This window comes from Myotis daubentonii, chromosome 10 (genome assembly GCF_963259705.1).
Source record: "Myotis daubentonii chromosome 10, mMyoDau2.1, whole genome shotgun sequence".
NCBI lineage: Eukaryota > Metazoa > Chordata > Mammalia > Chiroptera > Vespertilionidae > Myotis > Myotis daubentonii.
Genome location: NC_081849.1, coordinates 79140320 through 79159112, shown reverse-complemented (window position 1 = coordinate 79159112; position 18793 = coordinate 79140320). Strand labels below are relative to the sequence as shown.

Here is an 18793-nt window from a genome sequence, read left to right as displayed (position 1 = left end):
ATTACAGTGTTTAAGTACAATTACAGGTCCACCTAGTTAAGGAAAGCCCTTGGAAATCTGTAATTACTTCAGACTCAACAACCATTCATTGAATGTCCATGCTTGATGCTTAGAGGGAAAACACCATAAGCCAAACAACACAAGCATTAATTTCAGGAAGATACCAGTCTCACAATTCAGACAAGAAATATATCCATGAAATGAACACACTAATAAAAAAAATTTAACTAAAAAAAAAAAGAAAACCTCAAACTATGACAGACTTTAAGCCAAAACCAAACACTCACCAGTCAATTCAAAAGTGAATTGGTCACGTGACAATACCAAAGGTGGCTGCACGTAGACTGATAACTTGGCTTTTTGCAATGCCACTCGATTCTGCAGCGTGACCTAAGGAAATAGAAATTGTAGTAACTACAAATTATATTCTATCCAAATTAATAACATATCACAACTACTTAAAAATCAGTACAAATGATTAGGAAACATCATCTGGAAGAAAAAAAATGAGAAGCTACAAAACATAACATGTAACATAAGTGGTAGAATGAAGTGTCCTACTCAGAGACTGGACCCTGAAGTTAAACAGACTTTTCTCCAAAGAAGACACAGGAAAGGCTAAAAAGCACATGAAAAAATGCTTAATATCTTTAACTGCTACAAAATACAAATTAAAACCACAATGAGATACTACTACACAGCCACTAGAATACTATAATCAAAAGGTCAGATAGAAATAGGTGTTAGAAAGAACGTGGAGAAATTAGAACCCTTATATATTCTGATGGGCATGTAAAAAAGTACAGCCACACACAAAGTCTAACAGTTTCTTTAAAAATTAAACATAAATTTACCATACAATCTCACAATTCCATGCCAAGAGAAATGAAAACATATGTTCATGCAAAAACTTGTACACAAAGGTTCAAACCAGCATTATTCATAATAGCCAAAAGTAGAAACAACCCAAATGTCCATCAACTGATGACTGGATAAACAAAATACAGTATATCCATACAATGAAATACTAATCGGTATTAAAAGAAATGAAGTGCTGACACATGCTACAACATGGACAAACCTTAAAAGTAGTATGCTAAGTAAAAGGAGCTAGACACAAAGAAACACATATTATATGATTTCAGTTACATGAAATGTCCAGAATAGGCAAATCTATAAGGACAGATATAGACTTGCAGTTGCTGAGGGATGGAGAGGGGGAATGAGGGGGGAGTAGGAGAGAAAGGAACAGGAAGTGACAGCTAATAGGAATGGGGCCATTTTTAAGGGGAATGAAAATGTTCTCAAATTAAATTATGGTGATAGTTCAACAACTCTGCAAATATGCTAAAAATCACTGGATTATGTACTTTTAATGAGTAAATTGTATAGTATCTAAATTACATCTCAATAAAGCTATTAAAAATGTTCTACCATTATCCAGATGATTACTTTGTAAGTTATATAAATACCCAATCACTGTGCTGTATACCTAAAACTAATATATTGTATGTCAACTATGATTTAAAATTTTTTTCGTTTAAATTAATTTTTTAATTTAAATTTTTAAATTTTTAACTTAGAAATGTTCTATCAAAAGCAAAGGAAGCTATCTGCCATCAATGGCTGATAAATAATTACACCATGAAATATTATATGTGTTCATTCTTCTTTTCATATAGATGTGGCATCATGAATTATTTATCTTAACCAGTATCAGTGTATTACATTTTACACAAGTCAATTGTTCTCTAAAGATTTCCTTACTTTGCCCAGCCAGTGTAGCTCAGTGGTTGCGCATCGACCTATGAACCAGGTGGTCACAGTTCGATTCTCAGTCAGGACACATGCCCGGGTTTCAGGCTCGGTCCCCAGGGTGAGATGTGAAGGAGGCAGCCAATCAATGATTCTCTCTCGTCATTGATGTTTCTGCTTTCTCTCCCTCTCCCTTCCTCTCTGAAAACATTAAAAAATATATATTTCATAAAAAAGATTTCCTTTCTTTTCCTTAAGGAAAGTAGTCTTGAAATTTCTCTTAAATACAAGACTTGTATCACCCATTCCTTAATTATATATGCATAGCTTAGATACATATCAAAGCACTATATTTTCTTCTATGGCTTCAACCGACATAACTAATTCTAGAAAATGTCAAAGAATGGCAGCATTCACCGCTGCATCTCTGAGCTGGCTGGACTTCCAAACTGGCGCTCTCGCTTGATGATGCTGGAAACCTTCCCACTCGGACTCAAATCAATAGCTAAGAACTCGGGTAGCAGTGTCGGGAAGTCGCTGGGGATGGAGTAGCACAGAAACCATGAGCCTGGTGCCCTTTCCTGGCCAATGAGAAGGGGCATCATTGTCACGCTGTCAGGGAAACAGCTTAATGATCTGGCTTCCATTGGGCATGCTCTCTCTTTCGATCGCATCTCCTAAACGGCCCCGTCTCTTGGAGTAATCTCTCCTGGATGCGCGCACATGGCTGGTGTGGTAGGACGGACTGTCACAGCAGACCTGAGTACTGCTCTTCACGTGACTCCCAGAATCACCAGAGCTGAGGAGCATTCTCTATGGGTCAGTGCAGTCTGGTTACGAGGCACTAGTATATGAGGCAGATATATTTCATTATTAACTGGCATAATGAAAGGGCTTACTTATTTTTAAGGAAAGTAGTTCTGAAGTTTCTCTTAAATAAAAGGCATGTATCACCTATTCCTTAATTATATATACATACATACATACATATAATAGAGAAACCATATACAGCAATATACAACTGGCCCACAAACATTTTATATATATATATATATATATATATATATATATATATATATATATATATATATGTAATTAGATTCAGAAAATATCTTGAATTAATTTTAAACAATGTGGATATTTGTACAACTTAAAAATAAGTTAAACATGAAATTTTGACTTGCACAGTAAAATTTTTAAAAGACAACTATTGATGCAGATAAATACAATAAACACAGCAAATGAACAATGAGCCCTCAGTTGTTACTTTATCAGCCCTGGGAATACATGAGGGGAATCTGCATCCCATGAACAAAGCTTCCTCAGTGACGTCTGACCATTGTAAACCTACTGCCTTTCTAGTCAAACCCTGACGGCAATTATGAGAAGAAACCAGATATGCACCACAGACAACATTCTTTCAAATAGCTAGTCCGCTGAACAAATGGAACACATTTTAATACTTTCTATTAATAACACGATGCTAGCCTATACATACATTTTGAATTAATCACATTAATGATAACCATTAGCAGCTTTCTATATTCATAGAACCATGCAAATAGATTTATGTGCATTATCTCATTTATTATTTGCAACATGGTGAAACAGCTACATTACTATATATCATTTTATAGAAAAGAAAACTGTGGCTCAGAGAGGCTAAATGATTCGCCCAGGGACATTCTGATTGTAAGTGGGGGAACCACAGTTGAACTTCCGGCTGCCAGAGTCCAGAGCCCACGCTCTGAATCAACTGGGGTTAAGTCTCAAAACAACTCTGCACATGAACGAGCGCCCCCATTCCACACTTTAAAGACAGAGCTTCAGGGAAGCTAAGTAAGTGCCCAAGACCATCAAGCCAGGATGTGCAAGAGAGCTGAAAGCTCGGTTTTAAAAGTGAAGATGAACAATCCTGAAAGTAGTACCGGGCTATGGGTAAGAGAGTAGACACTCCGACTGCTGGCCTGGCAACGTGAACTTAGACAAAGGTCACACAGCTTTCCATTGTCACAAAAGTGTCTGCATTTGGTAGAGGCACAACCGTGAGAGCTCTCCTACATGGACTTACAGAACCCCAACAATGGCGAGGCCCTTTCCAAAGTGAATCAAGGAGATGTGGGACGAAAATAACTACAGGAACAAAGAAGAGCTGTGTTTGAGCCAAAAAAACAGTTAAAGACTTGGCTAGATCGTAAACTTCATATTTTAAGAGAAAAATAATTATAGAATATTAAGGGAAAAGTATAAAACATTAATACAAGAATTTTCCATGCTCTTTTCTGCTCCTAACAAAATGAAATATGATCCTTAGGAAACAGAATACTGAATTTTTTATCCTCGGTGTATAACCAGGACTCCAAAGGCCAGGTATGAACAAACCACTCTCCCATCAGGCACACTTACTCAAGGCAGCCACATCTTCACTCACGTGGAACGGATGGAAACATTTTCTCAATTAACAGGATTTATTATGATGGAAACATGCACGCTTATATATCTTGGCCGCTGTTGTTATAAAAGGCTAGAAGGGGAGATTTATAGCAGAACTGTGTATAGAAACTGTCAGACCGAATCAGGAAGGCACTGTGTCTGCTGCGGAAGTCCGGCTGACCGTGTGCGACCCTGCGTGGTGCCTTCTTTCTCCTGTTCTTTAGTGGCAACAAGGAGCGTTAGGAACGGCTTAGTGTCGTTCTCAAACGCAGTAACCCACCGGTGAAGGAGACTTCCCCGGTAGTGTCATGCCAGCATCTGGAGGTGGCTATTCCACCTGAGAGCCTAAGAGCTGCCTGGGACAGAAAGGTGTGTTTCCTTGTAGCCATCAGCAGTAGCTGGGGGGGCGGGGGGGGGAAATTAGCATGAGCAATGTTATCTGGTTGAGGTACAAGACTTTTCTGCAATGTATAGTGTGCGCCTGAGTTATTATGTGTATGTGTCTGAACAGTATCAGTAGATAGACATAAAAAGGGTTTCCCCACACAAGTCTATAGATCATTCCTGGAACTCTGAAGGGTTTCTTTTTTCTTAAGTGTTTGATTTCTTGCCACTAATGCTTTTCCAGACTCAGAAGTATTAATGAGATAGAGCCTTTGATTGAATAGGGGAGGGAGACTGGGGAAAGACCACCCTTGTTTCCAGTGGCAAGAATCCAAAAAAATTAGCTTAGGAAACTGTTAAAAGATTGGGCTCCCTTCAACTTGTACCACAGAGCCCCACACTAGGGCCACCCGCTGGGCCCAGTGTAAGCGAACACAATTGGTAGAGCCTGGTACCTTGTCAAGCTCCTCCAAGGACAGCAACCCATAATCTAAGAAAATATGAGGCCCTGTCCAAGTTTTGAGCGAATCGCCAAGATCCACAACTTTCCCTGGCTCCACGCTCTGGGCAGTGATAAATATTGTCAGCTTAATAATGTGCTGACTGATTACCACACTTTAATCTAAATGCCTTAAGAGGGTTCTCCATTTGAGTCCTAGTCTAAAATTCTACAACGACGGGACTAAAAATTTTAACCAAAACCACATCCTTCATATTCTATTTTTTCAAGACTATCAATTTGTCACTACTCTACTTTGTGGCTTCTTCATTTAATATTTTCTTGCTATAAATACACCCCTTTAAAGCTAATATTATGGCAGATAGATGGTTGGGAACTCTTTTCAAACACACATATAGTCATTCCTAGAAGAAAACTATTATTAGCTTTCACATAATTCCCTAGTATATATATGATGCGTCAATCAACTGGTTGGTCTATGTGATGACGCAATTCCTTTAGCATATTTAAAATGCTAATTGTTTCTAGAAAAAAAGACCCTGGATCATACAACACATTTAAGTAATGGTAGGAATAAGTCATAACAATTGTTTCTATTATGTACATATTGCTATGAATGCAATTATCAGTTTCATATTTGTAGAAAGCAATGAGGTTATCAATTCACCACCCAAGGCTGAGGAAAGCATACAAATTCCAAGTGTTTGCATGACATTTCCATTGGCTGTTTAAAGGGTGACAACAGTGACAAACATGATGAAATGTGTACTATTGTGTGCACATCACAGTCTAGAACCATTGTACAATACCTTCACTGTGACTGAAGGGACAAGGTCAGTTCCCACTTCAACATCAGGAGCTTGCTGTAAACACACAAAAGGAAGGAAGGAAACAATGGTTTCAATATTACACGTCAACATACACTTCTCACCGCCGAAATCGGGAACCAACTGCAAAGGACTTGTCACTCCAATGACAGACTAGAAGAGTCCGTGTGGCTTTTCGGACGTCTTCATCTAGAAAGTCATGAGCTAATATTCAAACACCCACCCTTCCCCCAAAAAAGGTCACAGGTCTTATTACCAAGCTCTATTGCCAAATGTACTTGAATGTTGAAACTAATTAATTCTATTAACTCGTTCTTTATATTACACAGAAGACGGCCTCCTTATATTTCCCAGATAAACATTATGCCATCCTTTTAGGCCCTTTTATTTTTAACTTCCAAAGGTACTTTATTCTTATTAATAATAAGAATATGTATCTAAGACATGTAACTAATAATAAAAAGATTAAGGGGCCTTACACCTAGAAAATAAAATAAAAGTAGGAGTGTGACTTTTTTTTCACCAGCTCATATCATAAACTAGTTAGTTCACTCTTTGAGCATCAGCCCAGGCTACCTGTTTCTACCACTTAAGAAATTCAGAGTATTGTATAATAGAGCAAACATTCCCTTAAAATTTATAACATTTTTATGTATTTTATTTTTTAGAGTGGAAGATTGAGAGAGAAAAATTATCACTCTGTGACAGAATAAAACAGAGGGAGGACATATTTTTTAGTAATACTCATATGAATTCCTGGGGAACAATTAAGGTCCTAAATCTGTATCCAACCAATGAATAGATCAACTGTACTTTAACTTAACCTGTTTGGAATGTTTTTACATCTAAACAATGGAGATTGCTATGAAATAATGAGCATCAACATAGTTAAGAGTTGGAGATTCATATTATATTTATGACGCCATAGAAACCATATATAAACTCGAATCCAACTCAATCAAGAAGATAAGATAGCAATGCTTGCCTCCTCTATAAAAGACCCCATTCTAATATAAATTATACTATGTTTTCAGATGTGTACTTTCATATTAATGATTCAAAATAAAATATTAAGCCAGGCTTTTGGGGATAGTATTACTTAAAACCCAGGAAATGTTTTACATTTAGCTGTCTAACTGTCTAGAAAAGAAACAAACATCTCCTGTTTCCTGCTCTTTTCAATCCATTGTCTGAACACCTCGGTACTTCAAGTCACCCTTTGGGAAATAAGACTATAGTCAGAGAGAAATGGCTTTCCAAAGACACCACAGCACCATGGCCACATAAATCGTTGGGCTAATGTTTTCCAATGGAATGAATACGATACTCTCAAGAATCTCTTATGAAGGAAAAAAAGAATGAGACAGGAAAATGAAGCTGGAAAGAGACACCTAGTTAAAAGGAAACAGCACTCCAGGTTGCCAACGGGGAAATATACATTACAATCTAGTGCTAGTACATAAAGACTTTTCCTTCAAAGATCAAAAGTTGCCAAAGAACAGAGAGGGAATTCCTCATTCCAAATAGCCTATGTTTAAGAGAACCTAAAAAAAAATTATATAAGTTACCCAAAGGAAAAAAAGAATCATTCCCAAGGCAAGAAAATGTGTGTACATTTGTCAGCTAACTAAGCAGAAGTGTTCCACCAGACTACACCCTTCAGGTAGAGTGAGGAATGGTGTGTGCTGAACGCCCAATGTTAAAACAGTGCTTCCACTGTGACCAGCTGGGTGAATGTTTCTTTCATATGGAGTCCTTTTTTTTAAGTGTACCCAACTTACTGTACTATAGCAATGTTAACGTGATTTTTATCACAACATGGGTTGGCTGTTATACTAAAATTAATCTCAGAAAACGTATGACAACTACTGACTCTATTATGCTCTGATACCTAGATATTAAAGTCATTTCCTAGGCAAAATTATAGAATTACTAGAGACCCGAAGCACGAAATTTGTGCAAGAGTAGGCCTTCCTTCCCCTGGCTGCCGGCATCGGCTTCCCTCTGGCACCCGGGACCCGGGCTTCCCTCCAGCCACCAGCAGGCATCCAGGACCTGGGCTTCCCTCACAACCCCGGCTTCGTCCAGAAGGTCATCGGGAAGGACATCCAGTCTAATTAGCATATTATGCTTTTATTATTATAGATATGACACAAATACAGTAAAACCAGTGAATTCGTTCACTGTCTAAATTGATCAGCTTTTGGTATGGACACAGAAAACCTTAATAGATTTTGCCCAAACAGCAGGCAGTGAGACATAACCAGTCAGAATCTAACAAGTGCTTACAGAAGACTAAACAAGGAGATGGGGTAACATAACCAAGGACAGTCCCCCTTTCATCCTCTTGTTTCTCAGCTTTATTCATTCACTCAGAGAGCAAGTATCTACTGAGCACCCATGTAAGACAGGCACTAGATATGGCAGTGAATGACACAAGTAGTGAAACATAGATGGTGGCAATGGTAGCGGTAGAGGCGGTAGTGGTGGTGGTGGTGGCAGTGATTATAATGTTGGAAGATCTAAAATGTAATTTTATGATGATGATGCTGGTTAATTATCATAACAATTCAACAAAGGAGATTCTATTATTTTTCTCATTTTACAGATGAAAAAATTGAGACTAATAAAATGAAATAACTTGCCCTGGGTCACACAGACAAAAATGGGGGGAGCGGGGGGGGGAGAAGGAAAGGAATAATTCCTGGCCCAACTGTTTACTCTTAAACTACACACAGATAGCCCATCACAACCACCATAATGTATTAAAGATTGTAAATTATCAAACCCAGAGCTAGACCTTTCATAAACATTATTTCATTGAACCTTCAACAAACATCTTGCGGGGTCAGTATTATCCATCTGGATTAGAATTAAAGTTAAACTTTAAAAAAAAAAGATAGATTCAGAGTAATGGTGAGAACTCCTTCTACTGTTCTTCTCCCCCTTTTTAGACAGATATCTGCCTAGAAACTCCATACTGCACCCAGGAGGCTAGAGATGTTTATTTCCAGAAAATAACAAAGATTATAAATTGTTATCCTCCCTAAAGCTTCTATTTGAAGGCCTATCATTTCAGCCAATAAATTTTGACCCCAATTTAGCAGAGTCCCCACTATCACCAACCCTTTCAACGTCTGCAAAGACACCTACAGACACGGAGTCGAAGTCAGGAGAAACCACGGCAGAAATTTTCAAGTCATCTTCTCTCTCAGTCATGGGCCAAACACCTATAATTTGGGGGGGGGGGGGGGAAGAAAAGAAAGAAAAGAAATTCTTTTTAAAAAGACATTTTATCTTAAAGTAAAACCTGCTTTATAGTTTTTAAGAGTTATCTATACCATATATCCCAAACACCCATAAACATACACATTAAAGAAACTAATGCATTACAGAATTAGAAGCTTGATGCTAATTCTTCCCCCTCTACAATATTTTAAGAAAAAAACTGTCTCTTTCTCCAAAGAGAGTAGCTAGGATGTGACCCACTGCCTAACCCGTACTGGGAACTTCCGTGCCTTCTCCTTCGCTTCTGGTGGAAGCCTACGTTAGTGCAACACTTTTGAAGGTACGTTGGTTTGAAAGTAATTACTCTTGAAGGTAACTAATCCCACTGCTTGGGAGGAGAATTGTTAGGTGACAGGATCCGTGCATTTTACATTTTGATAGTTATTACCAGCTCACAGGCATGCCCAAGGAAGTTCTCTGCTGCTGGCACTTATTAAAAACAAAACAATCTAAAGCTCTATATTTCTATTAATAGGGAAACAGTTAACTAAATTATGGTATATCCATGTTGTACAATGGTCTAACCCTCAGAGCTGTAAGAGTGCTATCTTTATATACTGATAAGAAAAAAACTCCAAGCTATGCCTATTAATAAAAAATAAGATGTAGCACAGTGTGTTTATATGCATTTGTAAAAAAAAATTCACAAAAACATGAGCATTTTTCTAAAGAATACACGACACACTTGATAAAGGTTACCTTTCATCGTGTGGAGTAGGACCAGGGGTTTTAGCCTTTTAGTACTATTTGAATTCCTTTCACCATATTCATATTATTTTCACAACTTAAAAATTTCACTATTTTAAAAAGCTTATAGTGTATAATAAGATATTATGAACAACTGACAGAGATCCTAAATAAGCAAGGAACATAAATAATAGTTATGCAATGTGTGTGTGTGCGTGTGTATGCACACATGTACATGACACACTGCTGGCTGCCACCTACCATCCACCTTCATGCCTCCTTGGTTACCAGAGTCCTGATTCTGTTGAGACATTCACCTTCACCTCAAAGTCATTGGGTTGATCAAATCCAATTATATTCACCTCATTCCCCTGATGGTTGATTGTTTTAGGCATGAGCATGGGGCTTAATCCTGGCAGCTGTGACGCAAGGAAAGTTGGGTGTGGGGTTGGGGGATTCTGGTACATGCTTCTGGGAAAGCTATTCCTTCCTAATAAACGAGGAGACTCGGGAGAAACACCTCTCTTCTTCCCTGGAAATCGTACTTGCACATGCACCTGGGACTGCAGAAATCGCCGGGGACCCTGCCAGGAACACCCCCACACGCTGAGGAGGGCCAACTGGACAGATGGAGAGCCCTGGACGCAGCCACATGAACCATCCGTGTCTGGCCAACAGAAGACCTGCCTACGCTTCCAGCAGGCATTCCCAGCAGCGCGGCAATATTTGGAACAGGAATTTCCATAACTTAGTGAGAGTACAGAAGACAGCTCATCGCCCACCCAATAACCATCCTTCAAGAAGCCCCATTTTATTCTAGGCAACTAAGTGCTCGGCTAAAACCCTAACTTCCCAGCCTCTTTCACAGCCTGGAGTGGCCAGTGAGATGAGAGGAAAAGCTGCTCAGGGTGTGGCTTCCAGGAAGGATCCTTCAGGAGCTGACTCAGCCGCAGATGTGAGGGCAGCAGTTCCAGAAGCCACCCTGGACCAGCAGAGGCCCTGGGAGGAGAGGAAGCAGAGTCCCTGATGACCGTGCAACTGCCAAACCGACCCTGGTCTGCCATCGCCGCACTGCCTTCCCCGGGAAAGAGACACACCTCCTGGCCGAAGCCACTGCATCTGGGCACAGCCACACCGCGAACAACACGTCCCAACACAGGCACCAAGCGCAGGTGCTCCTAGCACTCCACGGCGGCAGCACGGTGATCCTGGACCGACTTCATCGGGATGCAGACTCTCACCTACATGCCGGGGCGCACTGCCCTCGCCCTTCCTGAAGGCATATCCCACTCCTCCTGACTCACCCAAGCAGAGCATGACCAACTGTCTAAATCATAGGGAAACCCCATCTTTTTTTTAATTCTTTTTTAAAATATATTTTTTATTAATTTCAGAGAGGAAGGAGGAGGGAGAGAGAGCGATAGAAACGACAATGATGAGACTCATTGATCGGCTGCCTGCCTCCTGCACGTCCCCCACTGGGACAGAGCCCGCAACCCAGGCATGTGCCCTCATGGGGAATCGAACCGCGACCTCCTGGTTCATAGGTTGATGCTTAACCACTGGGCCACATCTGGCCAGGCAGGTAACCCCATCTTTGAAAGTGCCTACCGACAGCTGTTGATGCCGGTAATAGAAACGTGTGGCAGGATTCACACTAATGAGTTGGGCACAGAAAGCTTCAAAATCCATGAGCCATATAGGAATTATTACTATAACTTCATGCTTACAACATACATTCCTCATATAACTTACACACATAAAATCGGGTTCAAAACCTTTTTTATTACAGTAGATAATATGCACCATGTGTATAACAAAATATACTCTTTAAATTGGCTTTAAATTTTGCTGCAATTCTAGCTTTGAAGAAAAAAAAAAAAAAGCTTTAAGTACTGACCATAACCCACAAGACTGAAATTTTTTGTAAGTTGAAGTCACTATATGAAATAACTGGCATTTAAATGAATAATGGGGTCTTCAAAAAATTCAGTTTTAATTTCTAAGAATCTTCTATAGTGAAACGATTTGCTACTTTACATAATTACAGGTATTTTAATAAAAAATATGCCACCGATTTATAAGGGTACAGAAGACTACATTTTTCCGTATCTAGAATAAAGTAGTTTAAAAGTCTCTCTTTCTAAAATGTTTCTCTTTGTTTCTTTTTCAGGAATAAAACCAAATGATGGTGGAGAAAGGGCAGAGCACTTCAAATATCAACGAGAACTTGGGGTTATGGAAACAATGAACTCTGAACCCGAGTCCGTGGGCACATCCCTAACCTAATTAGCAGTTATTTCAAATTACACAGAAGGATCAAGGTAGTGACAAGTAGAACAACCTAACCCTTCTCACCCAAGGGCATCACTATGGTCACCAAAAACATAACTTTTAGCTGGAAGGGGTTTTTCTGAGAAATGTTAACACAATTAAATGGTAATCAAAATACCATTAGCACTTTGTTTATGGAAAGAACAAAATCTCAAAAAACAAAATTTGAAGTGAAAAGCCACATTAAATGTATTTAACGAACTCTAGAAATTTCATGTTTCACATATACGCCACTCTTCCCCAACTACATTTTTAAACAATAAAATGAGACTTATAATTCCATTAATCCCAAAACAATAGTATCAAAAATGGGGGGAGGGGTTGTATATTGCAATCTGATACATCCAATTTTAACTATTCTCTATTTGACAGGGAGGTGCTGACAACAAATAAATAGGTTTTTAACTAATGAAAGTTATTAAAAGACCTAAGTTTTACTGGTTCACTTTCAAAACTTTCTAAGAGAAAGTGCAAAGCCAAAGAATAATCATTTTATTTTAATATTCGTACTCTTTAAATATATTATCTAAAGTCCTCTGACTCTTGTCTTGGTAATTCAGACTCAAAAATACATAAATCTCATAAAGTGATTGGACCAGGAGTAAGACCGGCTCTGTGGTTTTGGTTGGCTTTTGATGCTCTTCTCCTTTTATTATTCCTACTTGTTTTAACATTTCTTTTACGTGAAAATAGTCCATATTTTTTCTCATTAAAAAGAAGAAAAAAAAAACAACTTTTACCTGACCCTGAAAAGGGAACTTGCAGTAATGCCTTTCACATGTCCAACTCAAACGCAGGATTGGGGTTTTGTTTCTCCTTTTAATTTACAATAAAATTATACCCCTGTGAATCCCAAAGTAAGATAATATTGAGTTATTCAAAACTCAGGAACTGAATATACCATCAGCCTCTGAGTCATTAGAAACAGCATACCGCGGGCTATGCTCTGTGGACGCTAACTACAAACATAAATTCTATCGCTAAGCTGCAAATGACTACATTTTTAGTAACAAAGTGATAACTCATGTATTGCTTTTGTTTCTTTTCAAAGAAGCAACTAACTTTTTTTCAGGGATATTAGAAGTTAATAAATGGCCACTCTAACCTTTAATGCTCTTCTCAAGGCCTGAAACCACTGACCAAAGAGGTACAGGTTCCTTTTTTGTTGTTGTTAAAAGGAAGTTTATTGAGTATTCTTACATATTGTGTACATCTGCTGATCTGATTGACATATAGATAAAAGAACTATCACTATTTGATGACAAAGTAACATGTATTTTAGAAATCCTTTTCTTTCTTTTTTTACTAGAGGCCCAGTGTACAGATTCGTGTACCCATGGGGGTCCTTCGGCCTGGCCTGCAGGGATCCGGCCAAAACCAGCTCTCCAATATCCTCCGAGGGGTCCCAAATTGCAAGAGGGCGGTTCTTGGTGACGCACCCCGAAATCAGGCTCCCTCCTCTCTGATTCCAGGTGCATCACCCAAGAACCACAGCTGCCAAGTCACCACAGCTCGGCAGCTCCTACATTGAGCATCTTCCCTCTGGTGGTCAGTGTGTGTCACATCTACCAGTCAGAGCGTCTGCCCCCTGGTGGTAATTATGCATCATAGCTACCATCGGATAGAGACATGGGCACTTAGGCTTTTATACATATAGATTCATTTAATGTTTTTGTTCCTAAGAGCTCCCAATAGGAAACTAATTCTGCTTATTCTTTTTCAAATACTGTATTGCTAGAGGAGCACTGGTTCCTTTTTTAGACCTTAAAGGGGAAAAAACTAGATAGCATTGTCCTCGAAAAGGGGATACTAGTGAAAAAGCATTCTCTTAAATAGGACATATTTTTCAGAACTTACAAAATTCAAATTAGGCACAAAGACTTGTGGGTTAAAGAGCAGAACAGTTCTTAAAAATATGACTTTAATTAAATCTGAGGAAGAAAATTAATATGTACAAAACATTATCCAGATACAAAGTAAAATCAAATAATAAAAAGCTTCAAATGAGATACCTTGTGATTTGTTAACATCTTTAATGATTCTCTGAAGTTCTTTCAGCTCTGCATCAAGTGCGTCATAATTCAGTTCTCTGGACTCAACTTTGGGGGCTTGGAACAAAGACGGGTCTGTCCCCAGATATGAACACTGCAGGTGACCATCCTCACTCAGGGTAACTATCACACCCTTTAAATCACTACAATAAAGCAGAGAAAATAAGACATAATTAATTTTTTTGTGGGTTTAGATTGACCAACTACATTTTTATTCAATTAAGCTTTAATATGCCATTAAGAAAATGAATACGTTATCTATTTCTAAAATTTTAGATCAAAGACGAAATTCAAATGTTTCAAACATGGCCCTAGCTGGTTTGGCTCAGTGGGTAGAGCGTTGGCCTGCAGACTGAAGAGTCCTGGGTTCGATTCCAGTCAAGGGCACATGCCCGGGTTGGGGGCTCGACCCCCAGGAGGGGATGTGCAGGAGGCAGCCAATCAATGTTTCTCTCTCATCCCCTCTCCCTTCCTCTCTGAAATCAATAAAAAATATTTTTTAGCCGAAACCGGTTTGGCTCAGTGGATGGAGTGTCGGCCTGTGGACTGAAGGGTCCCAGGTTCGATTCCGGTCAGGGGCATGTACCTGGGTTGCGGGCACATCCCCAGTGGGGGGTGTGCAGGAGGCAGCTGATCGATGTTTCTCTCTCATCGATGTTTCTGACTTTCTATCTCTCTCCCTTCATCTCTGTAAAAAATCAATAAAATATATTTTAAAAAAAAAATATTTTTTAAATGTTTCAAACATGATTTGTATTTACAGAAGTAGTCCCAATGTTCTGATTCATTACAGGAGGAAAAAACCACTAACAATTATTATAATACAGTAGCTGTCATTTTGGAGGACCTAACTACACAGCAAATCCTGCTTGAAGAGCTTTTCAAGTACCATGTCTTTAATCCTCACGCCAGCTCCCATTTAGCCTATCATTTTAGCCTACCATTTAAAAAAATCAAAGTTGTTTTCTGAACTTGCTATAGAAGGAGTTGAAGTGAACACCATTTGCTTCTTCCATAGTTTGCACAGAAGAAAAAATTTAAACATTGTCATAAGTCATTTTGAGCTAGTACAGAATGAATTTGCTTGCTTGATTTTTGTTATGTTTTTTAGTGGCCATTGATTTTTTTAAGGGGTTACCAACCAGGTTCTAAAGGTTAAATGTTAATAAAAAATCATAAAAAATTTTAAGAGAAAAAAATCCGGAAAGATGTTGTTGTTCATCTGAAGAAAAGGATAAGGTATATAAGACTCTAGGCCTTATTGCGAATTGATAAGAATTCTTAAAACTCCCCAACATTGACTCATGGCATGTGGTCAGCTCATGAATCCAAAAGCTCAGCTGGACTGAGAGTAGCTACTACACTGTTTGATGCTTCCCGTAGGTGGCCCAGCATCCACTTTGCCACCTGCCTTCAACACAACATTCCTAACTCCAGGGCTGAGGCACAGTCAGTGCCACATAACTGTGTGGTATAACTTCAGAAATATAAAAAATCGATGTACATCACTGATCCCACAGCTAAAGAACTAGACTAGGAGGTGGATTAGGAACTTGGGTTCTGACTCTGACTCTGCTACTATATAGCTGAGTCAACTTAGAGAAGCCTCCCTCAATGTTCTTTATCTCCACAGTGAGAAGGAAAGATGACCCTCAAAGGTCTTTACATTTTATGAATTGGTTCTGTCAATCTACCTCAGAAAATAAATACTCCCAAAATGAAATAATTTTCTTAAAGAGTGAAGCCACACCATAGCAGCTCTGGGCATGATCCGTTCTTCGTGGACAACTGAAGCCCCCTAGCGGTGGTGGAAACCCTAACTTCCAGCTCTGACAAGCCCGGTTCAAAAGGGCTCTGAGGGGTCACAGTGGTGTGCTCCCATCCCACGCAGCCCCACCGAGGTTTAGGGACCCGGTGGATCCTCAGGAAACTCTAGGACACTGAAGGGAAGATATCTGGCTGGCTTCTCAGAGAATGTGGAGATCATTAGTCCTTTGAAAGGGTTTTTCCATTTCATCTTCACCGTTGAGTGGTCCAGAATATAGGAAAGCTAGCCTGGCCTAATACAAATATCCCTCACCATGCAAGTTTGGTCTTTGAGTTGGCTAGCTTATTACTGAATCACTTCTGTGCCACTATTTTAAATAGCAAATAGCAACAATTTAGACACAAGGATTTATCTAAAAATTTATCTGAGCCTTCTAAGTTTCTGAGTTCAGATAGGAAGAGTTTGAATAGTAATGCCTACACGTATTTTTTTAACTGCCTTTCTACTTAAAGAATATTTTATTTAACAATATTGTCCATAGGGATTAATGTGGTAGGTTCTGTGAATGACAGAATTTTATTCTGGAAGAAGCCATCAAGGAAATCAAGTATTGTCTGCCATACTACTCATATCTTTAAAATAGAGTGAACAATCCAAAAATTAAGGTCTCTGGGTTATTACCGATCCTGAAGCACACCGGCTAACCCAAGGCATGAGTATTTTATGAGGAATCAAGGTCAAAGATGTTATATGCATAGGACACATAATAATTCTGCAATTTTTAGCAATGAGGCAAGACACTAAAAAATAGAATCTGCTTAAGAATCTGAAAGTCATTGTTTCATCACTCGGTAAACAGATTCCTGTCCTAATAATACATCCAAACAAAATTCCAGATGGATTTTAAAAGTTAAACTTAAAAATATGAAACTGCAAAAATATTTATCTGCCCTTGGGATGGAAAGGACTTTTGCTGCAAGAAAGCTATAGAGGAAACTACAAAGTAAATTATCTCTAAATCAAGCCACATAAAAAATTTAAACTTGTTATATGCTTTAAAAAACAACATGGTAAAAAGAACAAAAGGCAAAATGGGAAAACAGTGGCAACAAACATAAAATACATAACTCAAGTCAAACCATATGAAGTTGAGAATTTTCAACTGTTTTTAGCCTATAAAATCAGTTTTATGCGTTTCAGCTAATATGTAAAAACTCTTACCAATCAATGAAAATAAGATTATATCCAAAAACAAGGTCAAAAGAAATGTACAATTCACACACTAAAAAAGTCACTAAATAGACTAAAACACATTCCAAAATCAATAAAGTATATATTTTAAAGCTATCCTTTATTATTTAACACATCAAACTAGCAAAAATTGTATTTAAAAATCAGTCCTGATGTTAGAGAAGGTACATGGAGATATAAACTCACATACGCTCTCAATGGGAATGCAAATGTATTAAAAATCCTTTTAGAGAACATTTTAGAAATATATATCAAAAGCTTTAGAAATAAATGCTCATTGCCTTTTCATACAATAATCTACTTACACAGTTTTTAAGAAAATTTAAGATCAACCAAATGATAAGCAAAAGGGAAAATATTTTTAATTGTGATACAGCTATAATAGAATGCTTAGAAGCCATTAAAAATCATGCGCTGGGCCTCTAGTGTTTTATAATTAAATAAAATTTAAAAGAAAACTATTTTCTTTTTGTAAGAAAAAAAGTATTCTATTTTCCATCCCTAGACACTGAATTTGAATCATCAACTTAGAGGTTAAATAATCTGTGGGATTAGAACTTTTATCTAGTTCTCTTTTTGTTACAAGGCCAATCTAGAAAATGTACAACCTGAAAGTATTTGAAATACAGCTCACAAGAGATAAAAAATGGACAGTTTCTTTCATTTGCTAACTCAAGCAAACAAATGAGCAATAGTTTTAAAAACAAATGAAAAGAAATGCACTCTGATCAACTGAAGGATTTGTATGCATGCATATAAGAATAACCAATGGACATAAGACACTGGGGGGTAGGGGAGGCCAGGGGATTGTCAAGGGCGGGGGGGAAAAAAGGACACATATGTAATACCCTTTGTAATACTTCAAGCAATAAAAAAAAAAAAAGAAATGCACTCAATCAAATTATATATTATTCAGCCACATTTTATGTAAAATAGAAATATTTTAAGTTATCAGATTATAATTCTGGTTTTTGTTATTATATATCCATATCAAAAAATACTGAAGACTGCCTGGCCCGTGTGACTCAGTGGTTGAATGTCAACCCATGAACAAAGAAGTCACTGGTTCCATTCTGGGTCAGGGCACATGCCCAGGTTGCACGCTTGATCTCCAGTAGGGGGCGTGCAGGAGGCAGCTGATCAATGTTTCTCATCAATGTTTCTATCTCTCTATCCCTCTCCTTTCCTTTCTCTCTGAAATCAATCAAAACATTTTTTAAAACTTGAACATTATTAGACCCAGTTTTTACTCTGCCTCAGTCAGAAGCACAGGATTGAAAGGCGCTTTCCTTCAAGAACAAGAGCAGATGGGAAGCAGGTAGCCCTCCCTCGGCCCCAACAGGCTGGACCTGACCACTTGAATATACGCTGACTCGCTTCACCATCTCTCAACAACAGAACAGAAGCTACAGTGGCAAATAAAACATGGTCTTGCCCCATCAGAAACTGGTCTAGTTGTAAAGGAAAACATCTTTTTTTCTTAAATAGCAACTGCAGTATAACATGGCAGATGCTATTAACCCAGTAAGAAGAGACTGCAGTGACTTTGCCAGAG

The 18793-nt window shown here is 38.4% G+C and overlaps 1 protein-coding gene across 1 annotated transcript in view; it reads right to left on the bottom strand.

Annotated features, from left to right (window-relative positions):
* The window catches only part of BBS9 (Bardet-Biedl syndrome 9), a 168298-nt gene that overhangs the window by 28119 nt on the left and 121386 nt on the right, over window positions 1-18793 (bottom strand). Inside the window, exons 10-13 of the mRNA XM_059711285.1 lie at window positions 14181-14362; window positions 9013-9089; window positions 5842-5895; window positions 288-390 (exon numbers count right to left, since the gene is read on the bottom strand). Coding sequence (XP_059567268.1) covers window positions 288-390; window positions 5842-5895; window positions 9013-9089; window positions 14181-14362 — 416 coding nt within the window. The remainder of the gene's footprint in view (window positions 1-287; window positions 391-5841; window positions 5896-9012; window positions 9090-14180; window positions 14363-18793) is intronic.